Below are 17,278 nucleotides of genomic sequence, written 5' to 3'. Positions count from 1 at the left end.
ATTCCTGATCTGGTGGGGTGGGAGCTATTTAATTGGTAGAAAACTGGAAGGAGTATCACAATATTGCTCTATCCATTCTAGGCCAAAACCCTCAATGGCTGACTTAACAAGGCTGTTTATGTTAAAACTGCTTTTCTTTGGCGGTGAAGGCCGATTTATTCCTGAAGCAAAAGAATTCTCCGGGAGCTCGGGGCTCGGTCCTTCGGCGGGAGGTGGGGAGGCCAGTGAGTCCATCCTCGAGTACGAGGTCAGAGTTCATACTCGGGCAAGCACCCGAGACAGGGCCTCGAACCCAACCAAACCAGGTGGACTGGGAGGTGCCGCACGGGCTGGACAGGCAGGGGAGGATAAGCGAGAGGCCGGCCAGTCAGGGCAGGGCAAGAGGGAGGCCGCTCGGCCCATCGAGGGGCAGCGTCCTGCTGTCCACACCACGTGCTGGGCTGCCATTTCTTGCACCGGGTTTGGTTGGACATGGGTGGAGACGCAGAGTGAAGCTGCACGCCAGACCTCCAACCCCCCACACCCTGCACCCACCCCGCCTCCCCTCCGAATAATGCACCTCAAGCCCAAAAGAGGCTGCCCCCCCCAATGTGACCCTTCTCTCCCCACCTCCTCACCCCACCCCATCGCCTCTCCCCCAACACCAGCTCCCCCAACTCTGACCACTTTACGTTTGCCGGCGGGGGCACAAGGGAGATGTCCGACCGCCCCCCCCAGCTCCCCCTCGTCCGGGAGACCGAGAACGGGAGGGGGCCTTTCACCCAGCGAGGTGGGTTCCATTGGAAGCCAGACCCGAGTCTCGAAAGGAAAGGCTGGTGTCTAACCACTGCCCCAACCCCTAGTGCCCACCGTACCCCAACCACCCCCAACCAAACCTTCGAGGGCAAAATAAATAGACTCACGGAAGTGAATAAAATAAAGATGAGGCTCTGAATGAAGGCTGGAGGATGTTTCCCAGTGGGTTAAAAGTATATGCAAATAAGATATATATAACCAGGCATGCAAATAAGTCAGGTGGTTTGTCGAATAGATCAGAGTCAAATATTCTGCACTCAGGTGATTGGACCAACCAACTCTCACAACCAACCAATGAGAATATTTTTGTCGCAGTTTTCTGATGTGTCTGCTATCTCTAAATCCGAGTTCCTGTTAAGATTTAAGTCCCTAGGCATTTTTTTTTAATCAATTCCTCTCTCTCTCTCTCTCTTCCTTTCTCTCTCGCTCTCTCTCTCTCTCTCTCTCTCTCTCTCTCCTCCGGTGGCACCTAATACTCGCCCAGCGTGTGCCACTTGGCGACCTGTCGCCTGGGGTTCTCACAGATCTCCTGCCAGTGCTGGACTCCGCTGCTGCTGCTGCTGCCGTTGCCCAGCACCGTGCCGCCCACCACCTCGTTCTTGGTGGTCCTGTCGAAGTCGATGACCAGGAGCTCAAGGCTGACGTCCCTCAGGGTCTCGGCGCCGATGTCAAAGGCGAAGGACTCGTTGAAGACCGGGTTTAGCGTGCATTTCTTCACGTGCGTCTTCTTCTTAGCCACCCGCCTCCTTCCGTAGAACACGTTGACCTTGACGTACGGGTCTGGGGGGGGGGAAAGAGAAACAGAGGGACACAAGTTACACCGAGTCTTTCTGGGGATATCGCCACCCTGACCTGACACTGGAAGGGCTCTTACTTCCAACTACCTCCCCTTCTGCCTCATCTGTTTCCCTCCAGCTCCCCACCTGCACCCCTTGACCTCCTCTCCTCGAACCTGGGCACCTTTTTGAACGTTAGTCCCACAGCATCTTCTGGGGTGATGGACGTTCATGGGCGAGGCCAGAGAGTGAGTATCATCGAGTGGGAGGCATCGACTGACACGCATTCCCAGTGAGTGTCACCAGGCAGCAGTCAGGAGCGGGAGCTTTGGCTGGTATCTCCCTCCTCCCCCCGCCCCCCCAATAAGACCCATCGAATCCAACACTATTGTCCCAATCACCACCCCCAACTAACACCACTTGAAACAGAACCTCCACCAAAAGAACATAAAATAGGAACAGAAGGAGGCCATTCAGCCCCTTGAACCTGCCCCCCTCCCCCCACATTCAGTACCATCGGGGTGATTGTCGAATTCAAAGTCACGTCCTGCCCACCCCTCCCTCCATTCCCTCAGTGCCGAAAAATCTCTCGACCTCAGTCCTGAATGGACTCGCTGCCTGAGCATCCCACGGCTCTCTGGGGTACAGAATTCCAAAGATTCGCAACCCTCCGAGTGACGACGTTTCTCCTCGTCTCTGTCCAAAATGGCCGGCCCCTTATCCTGAGACTGTGACCCCCCCCAACCCCTCTCGTTCTAGACTCTACGGTTACAGGGAAATAGCCTCTCAGCATCTACCCTGTTCATCCCTCTAAAAATATTACATACGAATGTACAAACATAAGAAATAGGAACAGGAGTAGGCCATTCGGCCCCTCGAGCCTGCTCCACCATTCGATAAGATGATGGCTGATCTGTTTGTGTTTTGAATTCCACATTCCCGTCTACCCCCCAATAACCTCTGATTCTCTTGCCTAACAAGAATCTATCTCCCTCCGCCTTAAAAATACTCAATAACCCCGCCTCCACCGCCTTCTGAGACAGAGAGTTCCAAAGTCGCACAACCCTCTGAGAGAGAAAAATTTCTCCTCATCTCTGTCCTAAAAGGGTGACCCCTAATTTTAAAACTGTGGCCCCCGAGTTCTGGACTCACCCACAAGAGGAAACATCCTTTCCACATCCACCTTGTCAAGACCGTTCAGGATCTTATATACTTCAATCAAGTCACCCCCTCACTCTTCTAAACTCCAGTGGAAACAAGCCCAGTCTGTCCAACCTTTCCTCATCAGACAACCCACTCATTCCAGGTATCAATCTAGTAAACTAGTTTCAATGAGATTGTGTCTCCTAAACTCCAGGGAATTTCTCTCCTCACAGGACAATGCTTTCATCCCAGGACTAAATCTCCTGAACTTTTATTGCAAACCCCACTAAGGCGATCCAATTCTTCCTTGGATAAGACGACCAAGAGTATACTCAGTGCTCCTGTGGGTCTGCAACGCTCATCACCACGCTGGTTCACCCTTCAAGCTCTCGGGTGAGCGTGACTTAGTTTTGTATTTTCAGTTTTACACCGTCCGCCTGTCTCAGTCACTAAGAGGGTCTCAATCGCTCAACCTGCATTCCAGAGGTACTGTCTCTGCCTAACACCCACCCCAATTCACTCCACAAGCTGGTGAAGGAAACGGATATTCACGGGGTAGGACGTTAGAAACATCGCCTCCGTCTCTAAACCCTGTCCACCCTGAAACACCAGCTCTTCCCATTGCCCGGATGGTAGCCTAGGGGTTAGGGCTCTGGATGAACAAGTCAGAGGTTCAAATCCCACCGATGCACTAGAAAATGACCATAAAGAAACTGCTAGATCGTTTTTTTAAAACTTTTAAATTAGAACCAACTGGTTCATTAATGTCCGTCGAGGATTGGAATCTGCCACCCTTAACTTAGTCCGGCCTACAGGTGACTCCAGTCCCACTCGAACTGGTTGGCTCCTATGTGCCCTCAGGTAACCCAGGATAGGGAATAAACATTGTTTTGCCAACACTGTTCGTGCCTCAGGGATATATATATATGTTTTTAAATCCCTCACTACTTGCCTCAAACTCTAATACCAGAAGCTCATGTTTGTGAATGTGTGGACCTGTCCCACTGGACTAGACAAACCCTCACTCCATTCAATTGGTCATTGAAAAGAGTGGGGCATTAATCCCACCTACATAGAGAATGGGGCATTAATCCCACCTACATAGAGAATGGGGCATTAATCCCACCTACATAGCGAGTGGGGCATTAATCCCACCTACATAGAGAGTGGGGCATTAATCCCACCTACATAGAGAGTGGGGCATTAATCCCACCTACACAGAGAGTGGGGCATTAATCCCACCTACACGGAAAGTGTGGCATTAATCCCACCTACACGGAGAGTGGGGCATTAATCCCACCTACACGGAGAGTGTTGCATTAATCCCACCTACACGGAGAGTGGGGCATTAATCCCACCTACATAGAGGGTGGGGCATTAATCCCACCTACATAGAGGGTGGGGCATTAATCCCATCGATATAGAGGGTGGGGCATTAATCCCATCGATATAGAGGGTGGGGAATTAATCCCATCGATACAGAGGGTGGGGCATTAATCCCATCGATATAGAGGGTGGGGCATTAATCCCATCGATACAGAGGGTGGGGAATTAATCCCATCGATACAGAGGGTGGGGCATTAATCCCATCGATATAGAGGGTGGGGAATTAATCCCATCGATACAGAGGGTGGGGAATTAATCCCATCGATACAGAGGGTGGGGAATTAATCCCATCGATACAGAGGGTGGGGAATTAATCCCATCGATACAGAGGGTGGGGCATTAATCCCATCGATACAGAGGGTGGGGAATTAATCCCATCGATACAGAGGGTGGGGAATTAATCCCATCGATATAGAGGGTGGGGAATTAATCCCATCGATACAGAGGGTGGGGCATTAATCCCATCGATACAGAGGGTGGGGAATTAATCCCATCGATATAGAGGGTTGGGTATTAATCCCATCGATACAGAGGTTGGGGAATTAATCCCATCGATACAGAGGGTGGGGCATTAATCCCATCGATATAGAGGGTGGGGAATTAATCCCATCGATACAGAGGGTGGGGAATTAATCCCATCGATACAGAGGGTGGGGAATTAATCCCATCGATATAGAGGGTGGGGAATTAATCCCATCGATACAGAGGGTGGGGAATTAATCCCATCGATATAGAGGGTGGGGAATTAATCCCATCGATAGAGAGGGTGGGGAATTAATCCCATCGATAGAGAGGGTGGGGAATTAATCCCATCGATACAGAGGGTGGGGAATTAATCCCATCGATACAGAGGGTGGGGAATTAATCCCATCGATATAGAGGGTGGGGAATTAATCCCATCGATATAGAGGGTGGGGAATTAATCCCATCGATAGAGAGGGTGGGGAATTAATCCCATCGATATAGAGGGTGGGGAATTACTCCCTTTATTTCAGTTGGTGAACATTGAAGTGTTTGAAAACAACCACTCACTGAGCAACCCAGTAAAATTAGAAGCAAAGGGCGCGCGTTCTGATGCTATTATCCTGTCTCGGTGGGAGCTGCCGACTACAGGGAGCTTCCGCTTGTATGAGCAGTGTCTCGGAGTTAATAACTGCTACCTGAGAGACCGGCAATATCCATCTTGGGTAGGTGTCTGGCCTTCAGCACCACCACGGTCAGCCGGTGAGTGACGGGCTGGTAAGAGAGTGAAACCAGCAGCTCTCCTCTACTGACGCATTTCTGAAAGATAGAACAAAGAGCGGTGAGGTTAGTCAGCCATTGCAGGGGGGGTGGGGGGAGAGCTCGCGTCTGGAGCTGGAGCAGCCCGTAATCCCGCTGAGAGGGTGTGTGGGAGGGGACCGGGATAATCCTGGCGCCTGGATCTGACAATGAGCTTTCCCAGTCTGCACACCCCCCGCCCCAAAGGGATCAGCGCATGATCAGCCTAATTAAAACCAGACACAGGGCTTGGTGCCAACTCAGTCCCCTCACAGTTCAATCCCCTGTCAACGCACAGCGCCCAATTCATTGGGACAGTTTAGGTTGTCGTGGCAACTCACTCACTCCAAAACATTATGAGTGGCTGGTTTTTAACTGTTCACATGCAGCAGAAACCAGTGACCTCATCCTGCTTTGTTCACACTCCAGGCAAATTCTCTCCCCCTCAATTATTTATCCAATTCCCTTTGGAAACTTACGACTGGATCTGTACCCACCAGCCTATCAGCGTGGCCTGTTCCACATCCCAACCACTCGCGTGCAAGTGTTTATCCCGGCCTCACCTCTGACCCTTTGGCCAATCACCTTAAATCTTTATCTTCATCAACTCTTCTCTCCCCCTTTCCAAATCCAAAATCTGCTGATTGTGTAGCATTCCCAACTGGGTTTAACATCACGTCCTAAAGGTGTCACCTCCGACAGTGCGGCACTCCCTCAGTACTGACTCTCCGACAGTGCGGCACTCCCTCAGTACTGACCCTCCGACAGTGCGGCGCTCCCTGTCAAGGAGGTGATGGGCGGGCGACTCCTGGTAGCAGACGTAATGTACAAGAACGCTCCACTCCGGTTAATTAACGTGTACGGCCCGGCACAAGGGGCTGAGCGGCTGGAGGTTTTTCAGCAGCTCCCACTGCTGCTGGCGACCTCCAGGCCGGTCATTCTGGGCGGGGACTTCAACTGCATCATCGATGCGGCTGGACGATCCAGCAGGGCCGGAAGCAGATTGGACGCTACGTCCAGATCCCTGATGGAAACAGTTAAGGATGCCAAGCTGCACGACGTCTTCAGCAACCCTGCAGACGGAGCGCAGCGTAGATACACCTGGTCGCGGCCAGACGGGTCCATTCGTTCCAGGATAGACTTCCTGTTTGTGTCCCGTGCATTCACAGTCAGATCCACCGACGTCAAGCCGGTGTTCTTCTCTGACCACTGCCTCCTACTGGCGGACTGCCACTTGGAGGAAGACCTGAGGGTGGGCAGGGGGGCATGGAAGCTAAATGTGCAACTGCTGACCCCAGAGAACATTGAGGAGCTCAAGAGGGATTACAAAGGTTGGAGAACCGTGAAACCCCTCTTTGAGTCCCTGACACACTGGTGGGAAGTGATCAAGGGAAGCATCAAGAGGTTTTTCATCCTCAAAGGCACCCAGAAAGCTAGAAAGGAACAGAGGGAAATGTCCCGACTCCAGGAAAAGATGCAGAATCTGCTCCGGCTGCGGTCGATGGGGGTCGATGTCAAGGAGGAGCTCCAAGAGGTGAAGGGCCAGCAAGCCTCGCACTTTGCCTCGGAGGCCTCCAAGATCATCTTCCGTTCCAGAGTCCGCTCCGTGGAGCAGGATGAGACGTGCTCACGTTTCTTCTTCCAAAAGGTACACAGAGAGCGCTCTGTGATCAGCAGCCTGAAGGAAGAAGACGGCTCAGTAAAGTCATCACGGTCCGACATTCTGAGGATCAGCAAATCCTTTTATGCCGGACTGTATGACGTGAAGCCCACGGACAGCACGGCCTCCCAGTCCTTCCTGTCCTCTATCACGGAGGTCCTAGACCACAGTACGCGGGAGAGCCTAGACAAACCGCTAACTCCTGACGAACTGACTAAGGCCCTCGAGTCCTTCGAGAAGAGTAAAACCCCCGGAAGCGACGGCCTGCCGGCGGAGTTGTATTCGGCTCTGTGGGACTTGATCGGCCCAGACCTGCTAGAAGTGTACGAGAGTATGCTCCTGGCCGGCAGCATGTCAGAATCCATGAGGAAAGGCATCATCACCCTCATCTACAAGCACAAGGGGGAAAGGGAGGAAATTAGAAATTGGCGACCCATTTCACTGTTGAATATGGACTATAAGATTCTGTCCAAGGTCATCGCCAACCGGGTCAAATCCGCTCTGGAATTGGTGATTCACCCTGACCAGACCTGCTCTGTGCCAGGCAGGAAGATCTCTGACAGCCTGGCGCTGCTCAGGGATACGATTGCCTATGTACAGGACAGGGGTGTGGATACCTGCCTCATCAGCTTGGATCAGGAGAAGGCCTTTGACAGAATATCGCACACCTACATGGGGGATGTGCTCTCCAAAATGGGGTTTGGGGAGGGAATTCGAAATTGGATCCAACTGCTCTACACTAACATCAGTAGCGCAGTCTCAATCAATGGGTGGGAAACAGATAGCTTTCCGATTAAATCTGGAGTCAGGCAGGGCTGCCCTCTCTCGCCTGTCCTTTTTGTGTGCTGCATAGAACCCTTTGCCGAGTCCATCAGGAAGGATCCGGGCATAAGAGGAGTGACGATCCCAGGCAGTGGAGGCACTCAGGTAAAAGCCTCCCTGTACATGGACGACGTCGCCGTCTTCTGCTCGGATCCGCTGTCGGTGCGCAGACTGATGCACGTCTGCGACCAGTTCGAACTGGCCTCGGGAGCCAAGGTAAATCGTGGGAAGAGCGAGGCCATGTTCTTTGGGAAGTGGGCTGACCGATCCTTTGTCCCCTTCACTGTCAGGGCTGACGGCCTGAAGGTGCTGGGGATATGGTTCGGAGGGACCGGGGCATGCGTTAGAAACTGGAAGGAGCGAGTGGCTATGGTGAAAAGGAAACTGGGCATGTGGGAGCGACGCTCCCTCTCCATTGCGGGTAAGAACCTGGTCATCAGGTGTGAGGTACTCTCGCTGTTGCTGTACGTGGCGCAGGTCTGGCCCATTCCACACTCCTGCGCGATGGCGATCACTCGAGCCATCTTCCGCTTTATCTGGAGGTCGAAAATGGATCGTGTCTGCAGGGACGCGATGTACAAGCCTCTAGATAAAGGGGGAAAAAACGTGCCCAACATCGCCCTCATACTGATGGCCACCTTTGTGTGCGGCTGCATCAAGCGGTGCGTAGACCCTCAGTACGCAAACACCAAGTGTCACTACGTGCTGAGGTTCTACCTGTCCCCGGTGTTGCGAAGGATGGGTCTGGCCACGCTGCCGCGGAACGCTCCAAGTAGTTGGACCGTGCCGTACCACCTGTCCCTGGTGGAAAAATTTATGCAGAAAAACACCTTTGACCACAAGTCCATCAGGCAGTGGTCAGCACGTAACGTCCTAGAGGCCCTGAGGGATAAGGAGAGGGTGGACCCTGTGGGATGGTTCCCCGAGCAGACTGTCAAAGTCATTTGGCAGAATGCCTCATCGCCAGAACTTTCCAACAAGCACCAAGACGTAGCTTGGCTGGTGGTGAGAAAGGCCCTCCCCGTCAGATCCTTCCTACACGCCAGGAGTCTCACCCCCTCTGCACGATGCCCTCGAGGTGGCTGTGGTGGGGAAGAGACCGTTGTCCACCTCCTTGTGGATTGTGCCTTTGCAAAGAAAGTCTGGAGAGAGATGCAGTGGTTGCTGTCGAGGTTCATCCCGAGCAGTTCTGTGACACAGGACTCTGTGCTCTACGGGCTGTTCCCAGGGACACACACCGAGACAAACATCAACTGCAGCTGGAGGATCATCAACTCGGTGAAAGAGGCGCTTTGGTCTGCCCGAAACTTGTTGGTCTTCCAGCACAAAGAGTTGTCCCCGACCGATTGTTGCGGACTGGCACAATCCAAAGTCCAGGACTACGTGCTGAGGGACGCACTAAAGCTTGGGGCAGCTGCCGCAAAGGCGCAATGGGGAAGGGTCGCTGTCTAAGACCTTTCTACCACAGCGCACCGAGAGACTGGGAACTGTTTAGAGCCCCTCGGGCTGTACAGATCAAAATGAAAGGCTGTAAATGACTGTAATATTGTTTGTACTGATGCACCTGGTGATACATTTTGTAAAAGTTTAACCTGGATTGTACCCTTGTAATGTTGTTTTTGAAAATGGTTTTGAATGTGATTGAAGATTTTTATGAATAAAGTATATTTTTACAAAAAAAAAAAAAAAAGTGCGGCGCTCCCTCAGTACTGACCCTCCGACAGTGCGGCGCTCCCTCAGTACTGACCCTCCGACAGTGCGGCGCTCCCTCAGTACTGACCCTCCGACAGTGCGGCGCTCCCTCAGTACTGACCCTCCGACAGTGCGGCGCTCCCTCAGTACTGACCCTCCGACAGTGCGGCGCTCCCTCAGTACTGACCCTCCGACAGTGCGGCGCTCCCTCAGTACTGACCCTCCGACAGTGCGGCGCTCCCTCAGTACTGACCCTCCGACAGTGCGGCGCTCCCTCAGTACTGACCCTCCGACAGTGCGGCGCTCCCTCAGTACTGACCCTCCGACAGTGCGGCGCTCCCTCAGTACTGACCCTCCGACAGCGCAGCACTCCCTCAGTACTGACCCTCCGACAGCGCAGCACTCCCTCAGTACTGACCCTCCGACAGCGCGGCGCTCCCTCAGTACTGACCCTCTGACAGCGCAGCACTCCCTCAGTACTGACCCTCCGACAGCGCAGCACTCCCTCAGTACTGACCCTCCGACAGCGCGGCACTCCCTCAGTATTGGCACCTGGGGCGTGTGAACCTGAATTTTGAGTTCAAGTCCCTGGAGAGGGTTTGAAACCCATAACCTCCTGACTGAGAGATGAGAAAATGTTACCCAGTGAACGCGTGCTCGATCTGAGAGAGGCTTCCAATTAGCAATGGTTGTCGGCCACTCACACACAGCTCCTGCCAAGGCTGGTCTCAGTGCCAGCTACCCATAGGGCACCCGCACACTGACCCTGCTTCACCCTACAGGAGGCTCACACTTTGTAGGATGGGGGTGGCTGGGGCCGGGTTGAGCTGTGTGAGAGCTGGGAATATGAAGGATGCCTTCCCCTAGTATCTGCTGCAGACACAGACACTGCCTGTCCTGTTCTCCCTGTCCTCTCTCTGTCTGCCAGTGTCGGCTGTCTCATTTGTCTGCGTTTCAGTGTTGAATGGGGCTGATCGCTGGAAGGAATTAAATGCTTAACACTACGTGGGAGGTGATTGTTAATTCAGAACATCTCACCCACACAAAAATGCTTTGTCAGCTTTTCTCCATCTTTACCAACTGCAGCATTTGAAAGGATGCTTGTGTTTGTGCGTGTGTGTGCGTGCACGCGTGTGTGTATGTGTGTGCTTGTCTGTGCATGCATGTGTGTGCCCATGTGCGTGTGCGCGCGTGCATGTATGTGTACGTGTGTGTGCATGTGCATGTCTGTGTGCGTACATGTGTGTATGTGCGCGGGTGTGTGTGTGTGCATGTGTGTATGTGTACGTGTGTGTGTGCATGTGTGTATGTGCGCGTGTCTGTGTGCGAGTGTGTGTGTGTATGTGCGCGTGTCTGTGTGCGAGTGTGTGTGTGTATGTGCGCGTGTCTGTGTGCGAGTGTGTGTGTGTATGTGCGCGTGTCTGTGTGCGAGTGTGTGTGTGTATGTGCGCGTGTCTGTGTGCGAGTGTGTGTGTGTATGTGCGCGTGTCTGTGTGCGAGTGTGTGTGTGTATGTGCGCGTGTCTGTGTGCGAGTGTGTGTGTGTATGTGCGCGTGTCTGTGTGCGAGTGTGTGTGTGTATGTGCGCGTGTCTGTGTGCGAGTGTGTGTGTGTATGTGCACGTGTCTGTGTACGAGTGTGTGTGTGTATGTGCGCGTGTCTGTGTGCGAGTGTGTGTGTGTATGTGCGCGTGTCTGTATGCGAGTGTGTGTGTGTATGTGCGCGTGTCTGTGTGCGAGTGTGTGTGTGTATGTGCGCGTGTCTGTGTGCGAGTGTGTGTGTGTATGTGCACGTGTCTGTGTGCGAGTGTGTGTGTATGTGCGCGTGTCTGTGTGCGAGTGTGTGTGTGCATGTGCGCATGTCTGTGTGCGAGTGTGTGTGTGCGTGTGAGCGTGTCTGTATGCGGGTGTGTGTGCGTGTATGTGCATATCTGTGTGCGGGTGTGTGTGTGTGTATGTGCATGTCTGTGTGCGGGTGTGTGTGTGTGTATGTGCATATCTGTGTGCGGGTGTGTGTGTGCATGTGCGCGTGTCTGTGTGTGTGTGTGTGTGTGTGTGCATGTGCGCGTGTCTGTGTGCGGGTGTGTGTGTGTGTATGTGCATGTCTGTGTGCGGGTGTGTGTGTGTGTATGTGCATGTCTGTGTGCGGGTGTGTGTGTGTGTGTATGTGCATGTCTGTGTGCGGGTGTGTGTGTGTGTATGTGCATGTCTGTGTGCGGGTGTGTGTGTGTATGTGCATATCTGTGTGCGGGTGTGTGTGTGCATGTGCGCGTGTCTGTGTGTGTGTGTGTGTGTGTGCATGTGCGCGTGTCTGTGTGCGGGTGTGTGTGTGTGTATGTGCATGTCTGTGTGTGTGTGTGTATGTGTGTGTCTGTGTGCATGCACGTGCATGTGTGTATGTGCGTGTATCTGTGTGCGGGTGTGTGTGTGTGTATGTGTGTCTGTGTGTGGGTGTGTGTGTGCGCACGTGTATCTGTCACTTTCTCTCCCTTTCCCTCTCCACCCTCTCTCCTGGTCGGATTTTTTCATTATCTCCCTCGCTCCGCCTCCACCACCTTCTCCCTGCACCCCAACACCACCCACAGCCCCCACTCCGCCCCCGTACTCCATCTTTTATACCCTGCCCCCTGCCTCCATCGTCATCATCCTGCCCTTCTCTATTCTCAGGAGGACCATAGTGATTTACTGCACAGAGGGAGGCCATTTGGCCCATTGTGCCTGTGCCAATTTGTCCCACTGCCCACACCTCAGCTGCTTTCCCCCCATCGCCCCTGCAAACGTTTCCCCTTCAGGTATTTATCCGATTCCCCCCTTTTCGAAAGTTCCTATTGAATCTGCTTCCACCGCCCTTTCAGGCAGCGCCTTCCAGATCACAACAACTCGCTGTGTGAAAAAAAAAAATCCCCTCATCTCCCCCTCTGGCTCTTTCCCCGATTCTCTTCAATCTGTGTCCCCTCTGGTTACCGACCCTCCTTTACTCTCTGTAAAGCCTTCATGACTTTGAACACCTCGAATAAATCGCTCCTCCCAGGACAACATCCCTAACTTCTCCAGTCTCTCCACGTTACTGAATTCCCTCATCCCTGGTCACTTCAGTCAAACCATTACTGGACTTTGACTCCATTCTCAGAGAAGATGCAGACCATGTCTCAACTTCTCAGCAAACTCAACACATGGGGTCATCAGGAGGGCAAAGAAATTCAAATGTCACCATGAGTCAGCAGCGATCCCTGTCTGTGTCGAAATTGCCACATCACTAAGCAGTGTAGTGACAACTCAACACTTCATCTAACCCCATGATGTACCTGCCCTGGGAGTGTTTGATGGGGACAGTGTAGAGGGAGCTTTACTCTGTATCTAACCCCGTGCTGTACCTGTCCTGGGAGTGTTTGACAGGGTCTGTGTAGAGGGAGCTTTACTCTGTATCTAACCCCGTGCTGTACCTGTCCTGGGAGTGTTTGATGGGGACAGTGTAGAGGGAGCTTTACTCTGTATCTATCCCCGTGCTGTACCTGTCCTGGGAGTGTTTGATGGGGACGGTGTAGAGGGAGCTTTACTCTGTATCTAACTCCGTGCTGTACCTGTCCTGGGAGTGTTTGATGGGGACAGTGTAGAGGGAGCTTTACTCTGTATCTACCCCCGTGCTGTACCTGTCCTGGGAGTGTTTGATGGGGACAGTGTAGAGGGAGCTTTACTCTGTATCTAACCCCGTGCTGTACCTGCCCTGGGAGTGTTTGATGGGGACAGTGTAGAGGGAGCTTTACTCTGTATCTAACCCTGTGCTGTACCTGTCCTGGGAGTGTTTGATGGGGACAGTGTAGAGGGAGCTTTACTCTGTATCTAACCTCGTGCTGTACCTGTCCTGGGAGTGTTTGATGGGGACAGTGTAGAGGGAGCTTTACTCTGTATCTAACCCCATGCTGTACTTGTCCTGGGAGTGTTTGATGGGGACAGTGTAGAGGGAGCTTTACTCTGTATCTAACCCCGTGCTGTACCTGTCCTGGGAGTGTTTGATGGGGACGGTGTAGAGGGAGCTTTACTCTGTATCTAACCCCGTGCTGTACCTGTCCTGGAGTATTTGATGGGGACGGTGTAGAGGGAGCTTTACTCTGTATCTAACCCCGTGCTGTACCTGTCCTGGGAGTGTTTGATGGGGACAGTGTAGAGGGAGCTTTACTCTGTATCTAACCCCGTGCTGTACCTGTCCTGGGAGTGTTTGACAGGGTCTGTGTAGAGGGAGCTTTACTCTGTATCTAACCCCATGCTGTACCTGTCCTGGGAGTGTTTGATGGGGACAGTGTAGAGGGAGCTTTACTCTGTATCTAACCCCGTGCTGTACCTGTCCTGGGAGTGTTTGATGGGGACGGTGTAGAGGGAGCTTTACTCTGTATCTAACCCTGTGCTGTACCTGTCCTGGGAGTGTTTGATGGGGACAGTGTAGAGGGAGCTTTACTCTGTATATAACCCCATGCTGTACCTGTCCTGGGAGTGTTTGATGGGGACAGTGTAGAGGGAGCTTTACTCTGTATCTAACCCCGTGCTGTACCTGTCCTGGGAGTGTTTGACAGGGTCTGTGTAGAGGGAGCTTTACTCTGTATCTAACCCCGTGCTGTACCTGTCCTGGGAGTGTTTGATGGGGACAGTGTAGAGGGAGCTTTACTCTGTATCTAACCCCGTGCTGTACCTGTCCTGGGAGTGTTTGATGGGGACGGTGTAGAGGGAGCTTTACTCTGTATCTAACCTTTCCTATAGCTACCTGCCCTGACAGTGCCTGGGGGAACTCCAGGTAAGGACTGCGAAGTGGAGTAGTTGTCTATCCTTCACTTATGTATGAAGAAAACAATTTCAGAAAAGGAATGTTTGGATAAAGAGCACAGTGACTGAGGTGGGCGGTTACAGTAATAGTCTCTGAGTTTAAACTCCTGGTTGTCTGATGTGTATTCTCCAAGAAATGTCTTGTTTAATCCAGCTGAAGTTGTTGATTCTCACTGGGCTATGATTCCCCAGTCAATGGTGTATTCAGAGCGTGGGAACCCAGACTGCAGGGCCTTGGCAGGGATTCTACTGCTGACCAGAGTGTTTTCTGAGCCTGATCCTACTCTTGGCGATGAACCATGGGGCGAAATTGGGTCATCACTCCCCGCAGCCGAGTGCCAGTGACACCTTGTGACACGTCGCTGGGGCAGTACAGGGAGGCTGAGTGCAACCCACGCCAGACTGGGGTGGCCGGGGGGTGGGGAGTGGGGGGAGGAAATTCATCCTGGAACCGACCTGATCTTCAAATATTGGCGCTTCTCAACTGAGCCAACTTGCAGGGCACTGAACCTCGAAGAGGTACTTTGCAGCCTGACTGGTCACTTGGTAAGCTATAGGAGCAAGAGTAGGCCATTCGGCCCCTCCAGCCTGCTTTCCCCCATCCAATAAAACCGTGCCTGGTCAGCTCCACTTTCTCTTCCCTCATCGCACAGTCTTTGATGATGGGGTGGTGGTGGGGTGGTGGTACAGTCACTGGGCTGGTATTCCCGTAGACCCCCCCCAGTGTAACAGCAGCAGATGGTGTAATTTGAATTCAATAGAAATCTGGAATTAAATTAACAAAATGATTGTTGTAAAAAGCCCCATCCGGGTCAGTAATGCCCCCTTGAGGGAGGGAAATCTGCCCTACACGTGACTCCAGACCCACAGCCATGTGGTCGACTCTTAAAACGCCCCCTGAACGAGGGGCAGTTAGGGGTGGGCAATAAGTGCTGACCCAGCCCCGGGACACCCCACATCCCATGAGTTCATTTAAAAAACAAGATTCACTTGGAGTCTGGGAGCCTGCAGTCAGTTAAACACAGAAGGAGCCCATTTGGCCCATCGGGTCCGTGCCAGCCCTCTGTAGAGCAATCCAGTCCTCCGCTGCATCCCTCCGAGTTTATTTTCCCTCAATTCCCCGTCCAAGTTTCCTTTTAGAATCATTCATCGTCCCCTCCTCCTCATGAGGGAGTGGGTTCCAGCTCAGTACCACTCGCTGTGTTAAAAAAACAGTTCTTCCTCACACTCGCCCCCACCTGCCCACATCTCTTACCCGATACCTGGAACTTGTGCCCTCCAATCCTTGTACCATCAGCTCACAGCTACAACTTTCCTCTCTCTACCTTCCCTAAACCTGTCATAATCTTGTACCCACACCCCCCACACCGTCCATCAGATCCCCACGGCCCCCACCCCCCCCTCAGTCTCCTTCACTCCAAGGAGAACGACCTCAGCCTCTCCGACACGAATCCCTCCTCCCTCATCTCAAACTTCAGCCCCCAACCCGTCCGAACGCAGACACTTCTCCTCATCTCAGTCCTGAATGGCTGATCTGTCACTGCACCCCCCCCTCGTTCTAGACTCTCCACCCAGTGGTGGTGGTGGTGGGGCTGGGGGGGGGTGGGGGGCGGGAATAGGTGGATTGGGGAGGGTGGGATTGGGAGTGGATGGGGGGAGATGGGGTGTGGGAAATGGGGGGGGGATGGGATGGGGGGAGATGATGGGGGTGGAGATGGGGGGGAGATGGGTGGGGATGGGGGAATGGGATGGGGGAATGGGGGGATGGGATGGGGATGGGAGGGAATGGGATGGGGGGATGGGATGGGGGGGATGGGATGGGGGGATGGGATGGGGGGATGGGATGGGGGGATGGGATGGGGGGATGGGATGGGGGGATGGGATGGGGGGATGGGATGGGGGGATGGGATGGGGGGATGGGATGGGGGGGATGGGGGAATGGGATGGGGGGATGGGATGGAATGGGATGGGGGGATGGGATGGGGGGATGGGATGGGGGGATGGGATGGGGGGGATGGGATGGGGGGATGGGATGGGGGGATGGGATGGGGGGATGGGATGGGGGGATGGGATGGGGGGATGGGATGGGGGGATGGGATGGGGGGATGGGATGGGGGGATGGGATGGGGGGATGGGATGGGGGGATGGGATGGGGGGATGGGATGGGGGGGATGGGATGGGGGGGATGGGATGGGGGGGGATGGGATGGGGGGGGATGGGATGGGGGGGATGGGATGGGGGGATGGGATGGGGGGATGGGATGGGGGGATGGGATGGGGGGATGGGATGGGGGGATGGGATGGGGGGATGGGATGGGGGGATGGGATGGGGGGATGGGATGGGGGGATGGGATGGGGGATGGGATGGGGGGATGGGATGGGGGGATGGGATGGGGGGATGGATGGGGGGATGGGATGGGGGGATGGGATGGGGGGATGGGATGGGGGGAGGTGGGATGGGGGGATGGGATGGGGGGAGATGGATGGGGGAGATGGATGGGGATGGGAGGGAATGGGATGGGGGGATGGGATGGGGGGAGGGGGATGGATGGGGATGGGGGGGTGGGGATGGAATGGGGGGATGGGATGGGGGGAGATGGATGGGATGGGAGGGATGTGGATGGGAGGGAATGAGGGGTGGATGGGGGATGGGATGGGATGGTGGGGGGAATGGGATGGGGGGAATGGGATGGGGGGAATGGGATGGGGGGAATGGGATGGGGGGAATGGGATGGGGGGAATGGGATGGGGGGAATGGGATGGGGGGAATGGGATGGGGGGAATGGGATGGGGGGAATGGGATGGGGGGAATGGGATGGGGGGAATGTGTGGGGGGAATGGAGGGAGATGGGATGGGGGGGGATGGGCAGGGGGATGGGTTGGGGGTCTGGGATGGGGGGGCATGTGGATGGGGAGGGATTTGGATGGGGGG

The 17,278-nt window shown here is 54.1% G+C and overlaps 1 protein-coding gene across 1 annotated transcript; it reads right to left on the bottom strand.

The window, feature by feature from the left end:
* Positions 1-1,142: 1,142 nt before the first annotated feature.
* LOC144676909 (synaptotagmin-11-like) lies at positions 1,143-5,402 on the bottom strand. Its single transcript, XM_078537226.1, has 2 exons — positions 5,261-5,402; positions 1,143-1,575 (listed from the first exon to the last, which is right to left on the bottom strand). The coding sequence occupies exons 1-2, from the start codon at positions 5,280-5,282 to the stop codon at positions 1,265-1,267; spliced, it is 333 nt and encodes a 110-aa protein (XP_078393352.1). The 5' UTR covers positions 5,283-5,402; the 3' UTR covers positions 1,143-1,264.
* Between the last annotated feature and the right edge of the window lie 11,876 nt (positions 5,403-17,278).

Source organism: Cetorhinus maximus, unplaced genomic scaffold, assembly GCF_964194155.1.
Source record: "Cetorhinus maximus unplaced genomic scaffold, sCetMax3.hap1.1 HAP1_SCAFFOLD_2067, whole genome shotgun sequence".
In the NCBI taxonomy this organism is placed as follows: Eukaryota; Metazoa; Chordata; class Chondrichthyes; order Lamniformes; family Cetorhinidae; genus Cetorhinus; species Cetorhinus maximus.
The sequence above is the reverse complement of the archived record's forward strand: the minus strand, read 5'-3'. Positions and strand labels throughout refer to the sequence as shown.